General features: G+C 34.3%; 1 protein-coding gene across 3 annotated transcripts in view; it reads left to right on the forward strand.

The window, feature by feature from the left end:
• Positions 1 to 6,010, forward strand: part of LOC106876766 (diphthine methyl ester synthase) — a 253,322-nt gene extending 247,312 nt beyond the window's left edge. For 2 of the 3 annotated variants that reach the window (XM_052972100.1, XM_052972101.1), the window contains exons 8-9: positions 4,464 to 4,703; positions 5,693 to 6,010. In XM_052972100.1, coding sequence (XP_052828060.1) covers positions 4,464 to 4,703; positions 5,693 to 5,919 — 467 coding nt within the window. In that variant the 3' untranslated portion in view covers positions 5,920 to 6,010. The remainder of the gene's footprint in view (positions 1 to 4,463; positions 4,704 to 5,692) is intronic. The other variant, XM_052972102.1, reaches the window with a different exon arrangement.
• The last annotated feature ends 85 nt before the right edge of the window (positions 6,011 to 6,095 follow it).

The following is a 6,095-nucleotide window of genomic DNA, read 5'->3' on the forward strand; positions in this document are numbered from 1 at the left end:
TTTAAAAAACAAAATTATTTGTTAAAATTTCTGGAGAAACAGATCTGAGGGGTTGGGGCTTTGTGATTCTATATATGGGATTTGGGTGTGTCTCGGGTGGGGTTGGGAGTTTGTTAATCAGTGTAGGAGTGAATGAGTGTTGATGAATAATAGCTGAAAGAAAGTAGTGAATGGTCAACACAAGATACCTGATTGGGGGTGGAGTTGGGAGATGGTGGGGTGTTATATATATATATATGACAGGCTTCTTTCAATTTCCATCTACCAAATCCACTCAGCCCAAGTTTACAGTAGAAGATAATTGCACAAGGTGCCATGCAGTAGGACTGAACCCACAACAATGTGGTTGGAAGCAGACTTCTGACCACACAGCTACACCTGTATTTGTATATGTGCTTGCATTGGATCATAGCCAGAATTTCCAACCATCGCTTAATGCCCAGTTTTCCGTATGTTCATTTGCTGAGCAAACTTTCCTACGGTTGAATGCTCTTCTTGTCACCAACCTTTGCCTGTTTCCAAGCAAGGTGATATTTTCTCTTGGTCGGACGTGCTTATATGGATGATTTGTAACAAAAGACACCACATGTATTACAATGATACTCACGTACAATCACCACATGTTGTTAAGAAAAAGATACATTTAAACACACACACACACACACACACACAATGGGCTTCTTTCAGTTTCAATCTAACAAATCAACATAAAAAACACCATTCAAATATGGTCAATGCCAGTGCCCCCTGACTGGCTCCCATGCCAGTGGCACATAAAAAGCACTATCCAAACGTGATCGATGCCAGGCTAGCCTGACTGGTTCCTATGCCAGTGGCACATAAAAAGTTCCCACTACAGTCTCGGAGTGGTTGGCGTTAGGAAGGGCATCCAGCTGTAGAAACATTGCCCGATCAGATTGGAGCCTGGTACAGCCACTGGCTTTCCAGACCTCAGTCAAACCGTCCGACTCATGCCAGCATGGAAAATGGATGTTAAACGATGATGATGATGATAATGAAATCCACTTATTTTAGCTTTGCTAAAATAGGGAACACTTTTTCAGGTGCTGTGCGGTGTGACTGAACTCAGAACCACATGAGTGAGAAGCAAACTTCTTAACCAAACAGTCATCCCTGCACTTATGTGTATGTGTGTGTGTGTGCATGTATGTGTGTTTATATATGTTTGTGTATATGTGTGTAGATGTCTATATATAAGTTTTTGTGTGTGTATGTGTGTGTAAAATTAGCTTATTTACTCTGATTTATCAAACATATACAAACTGTATGTAATGTTATTATTTCTCTTTCTGCTAATTTAAATGTCTGTCATTGATAAAAAAAAAAAATGCAAAAAAAAAATGTGTCTGAAGTTTTGGAACTGTTCCCACCACTCTATTTTGGCAGCATTGTAACCGTTATCACTATAATTGATATCATTTGTAATATTGCTATACAAATAACAATTAGAACTACTACTAACAACACCACCACTACTGCTACCACCATTGATAATAATAATAATAATAATAATAATAATAATAATAATAATAAATTTCTAACTTTGGTGCAATGCCACACACCACACTTACATGACCATGCTCTTGTAGGGGTGTGAGAGGCAGTCAATTGAAATTGGTCCCAATCTCTCTCTTTCTCTCATATTCTCTCTGTGTATGTATATATATATATATATATATATATATATATATGTATATATATATATATATATATATATATATATATATATATATATATATATATATATATATATATATATATATATATATATATATATGTATCTATCTATCTATCTACACACACACACACACAGATAAATATAAGTATGTATATGTGTTTCTAAATCTGAGTACTAGACACACGATCATGTCAGATTTACCTATTTCTTCATAGATTGAAGAAAATGATGAACAGCTTTTATCAATTTTCAACCCTTATTGGGATCTCCAGTGACCTGACCAGTCTCAGAGAAACAAGTAACCAATCCATTTACATTCACATCAGATCTAATAGCTCCTCATGCAGTTTAAATTTAACTTACATGACATTACCAGTATTTAGAATACCATGTGCATCTTTATGTATTGAAAGAGAAAACTGTGAAGAGAACTTGTGTATTGTAGCTTAAGTTTCACTCACTTCCATAGTTAGAAAGGTCACAGAGTACATATATAAAAAGCAAAAAGAATCATTTGACTGCATCGGCTTACAAGTGAAGATAATGGTAAAATTATGGAATCCAGATTAGTTAAGTTTCCTAAGTTTTCACTTTGTCAAATATTCATATTGAATAAATCTCTGATGAAGTGAAGACCTAAAAAGCTTCCCTAATGCAAATTGCACAATTCACTCATTATCTTCTCTGAAATGCATATAAGATGATCTAATTAAAAGATTTATGAAATGACCCTCTGGTTTTGTTGTATATTCATATATAAATATTGTGGATGTCATAAAAAATTTTATAAACTTTCAAGAGAGCATTAAATGTAAATATTGGGTTGGAAAACTCTTTTGGATAGAAAAAGTTGAAGACTTCTTCTGGGATTCTGTGAGGCCCAGAGTAATGATATGTCTCTCAGTTGGTACACTTTGATAAGGCATCAATTGTAAAGTATCTAATTGGTGCTCCATATTTGTTAAGTATTTAATTGATGCTCCATTTCTAATGCTCATTCCACCTTTAAACAATAGCAATAAATGAGCCAGTGAAATAATCTCTAGATTGTCAGTAAAGCTGCTAAATATTGTATTTATGTCACTTTCAAATGGCATCTTACCATCTTAAATCAGAAGGGACACGTTGAATAATGTTGTCTTAGATAGACAATACTAGAAGAGAAAAACAAAAGATGGAATGGTCATGACTGAGACACTTTCAATCATAGACTTCAGTCAGAACTGACCCAGGGCTAAGTAACAAGATGTTATCAATGACTGCTAATAATAATAATAATAATAATAATAAAAGTAATAATAATAATAATAATAATAATAATAATAATAATAATAATAATAATAATAATGATAATAATAGGCCATAAAGACTTATTTGATACAAAATGTACCATAAAACACAGGGATATATAATAAATGAAAGAGGGTATATACGTGTAATGCAGTATATAAAAACAGGTAAAAAATTAAGCACAGAGCACATGTTAGGGCAATCCATCCAAACAAGGGTGAGAAGCTGCCACTCATGTAGCATTATGGCACCCAGCTCTCCAGACACTTCCACTTCACTCCACTCTGATCCACTTCTGCAAACTGGATTCTTTGAATCTGTGAATGTCATCTACATGGGTTGATTAGCTCCCCATTAGACTTTGATAGTATATCAATCTGGTTTTCACTAACAGGCTGTCGTTTTGAAGGCCTGACTGTACACATATCCCAACACTTCGTCAGCTAGTACAGTATTTGTTTTGTTCTCTGTCTGGTCATTCAACAGACCCATAGTGTTTCTGTTTTATTGTTAGGTAATTATGGAAGTGAGGCAAGTTGACCATCCCATAGTGGGGCAAGACTTCTATTAACAGACTATTTTCAGAATAGGCTGCTATTTTTTTTTTTGCTCTGCTTCGTCTTTCCCTTCCTACTGCCCCCAACAATTTCCACCTTCCTCCAGGATCCATCTCCTTCTAAATATGACTAGACAGTGGAGTGGAACTGCTATTTGGAATCTCCAGCTGGCTTTGTTTTGGATGAGAACATCTTGGTTTCTTCTTTGTGTTCTACATCACTGGCCCCTGGTGCTGGTAGTACTGAGGACATGGTGATTGCATTCATCTTCTTATTTCCCTTTTAGAATGAGATTTGAGAAAGATTTGATTGTTATTTCTAAGAGCCCAAGCAGTCATGTAGGACATCCTTTGATTGCTACCTGCAGCAGACTCTATCATATCTAATTCAGTGTTTCCTTTTAGAATGTGCTTTGAGAAAAATTAAGCTCTTATTTCTAGCTAACCAAGAAATGATGTAATGATATCCATGTTTAATGATTGTAGTGGATCCTTCCTTATATAATTCATCATGCTCATTTAGAATGTGATTTGAGAAAGATTTAGCTGCTATTTCTAGGAAACAAAGAAATGCTGGAGTGGCCCTCTCATTTGTTGCTCACATTGGATTCTGTCTTATCTGATTCATCATTCCCTTTCAGAATGTGAATTGGAAAGATTTGGCTGTTACAGCTTGTATCTCTAACAACCCTCAATGAACTCTCTCTACTGCCTTAAGTGGTTCACAAATACATACAAATACACCACACTTAGAGCTAGGTAGATTTGGGTTTTTGAGAGTCAATTGTATTGGCCATGGATACAATGTTGTACTACTGACAGGATACAAATATCCAACTTCTCCATTCATTGTCCAGTGTGTTATATGAAATCAAACATCTATGCTCTTTTTTTCTTTTATTCTTTTACTGGTTTCAGTAATTGGACTGCGGCCATGCTGCAGCACCACCGTCAAGGGTTTTAGTCAATCATATCGACCTCACCACTTTCTCTGGTATTTATTTTATCATCCTTGGAGGAGGAGGAAAGACAAAGTCCATCCAAGCATAAAGGGCCGTACCCACTCCATAAAGGGATGTAACCAGAATATGAAGGGATATAACAAGAATATAAAGGGATATAACCAGAATATAAAGGGATGTAACCAAATACCACAAGGTATTTTTCTTCGACGCTCTATTACTGATTCTTCATCCCTCACCGATATACATGTATTCATCCTCCATCCATCCATACCATACATACACACACACGCACATATATATAAATGTGTATTTGTGTGTGTATATATTTATATAAACATATATGTGTTTGTGTATATAGATGTATATTTGTATATATGTGTATAGATATGTTAATATATATACATGCACATGCATGTATGTATATGTAAGTGTCTATATATGTGTGTCTATATATTTATATATCTATGTTATAGCAATATATTTATATATATATATATATACACACACTATCTGTCTATCTACATATATGTGTGTGTGTGTTTATGCATATATAAAAACATGCAGACATGTATACATACATGTGTGTGTGTGTGTGAGTGCGTGTTCACGTGTGCTTGTGTGTGTGTGTGTATGTGTATGCATACATACTAATGGGTTAAGCTTCTGAACAGTTTCTATTTACCAAATTTTTATCCAGACAGCTTTGGCCAATGCGAGACATGGTAGAAGACACTGGCCTAATGCACGCCACTTACTGATATTGAACACAGAAGCACGTTTCCAAACAGAACTCTTAAACCATATGGCCATGAAAAAATTTTTTTTTTCCTTTATTTCTTATTTATTTTTTTTTATTGTAATCTCTGTCTTGCTTGTGTATTGATTGGTTGAAATAGTTCACACTTCTCATTCCTTTCACTTGCAATGTCTTCCTGTTCTGACATTTAAAAACAAAAGAAGCTGTTTTTACTCACACTACACTTCAAAAATAGCTGAATTCAAAACTGCACTCAAAATTAATGATGATAATAATAATAGCAATAATAATACTAATACTACTACTAATAATAATTTGTTTATTTATTTTTTAATACTTTGTGTTACTAATTACATGTGTATACATAAATGTTCTAATTTTAATCTTCTTTTGCATATTTTTTTCTTTTTCCTTTCAATCTCCAGCATTTACGAAAGATACAATTTGTGTTGGCCTCACCAAAGTTGGATCTGACGAACAGAAAATCCTTGTGGCACCATTAGAGCGGTTAGCAGAAACAGATATGGGCCCACCACTCCATTCCCTTGTGATTCCTGGCAATATGCACCCTATGGAAATCGCCATGTTGAGAAGTTTTGTTTTAGATTCTACAACTGAATCCAAATTGCAAGAAATGGAAACATTTTGCTAAAGAAACGGAATCAGTGACAACCTACCTACCACTTTGCTTTCTTTCATTGTTTATGTTTGTTTCATTATGAAATAAATATCTATGACATATACTGCATTATAATTTCTAAATTTATACTTTTAAATATATATATATATATATATATACATACATACATACATACATACATATATATA

The sequence above is a fragment of the Octopus bimaculoides genome, chromosome 12 (assembly GCF_001194135.2).
Source record: "Octopus bimaculoides isolate UCB-OBI-ISO-001 chromosome 12, ASM119413v2, whole genome shotgun sequence".
NCBI lineage: Eukaryota > Metazoa > Mollusca > Cephalopoda > Octopoda > Octopodidae > Octopus > Octopus bimaculoides.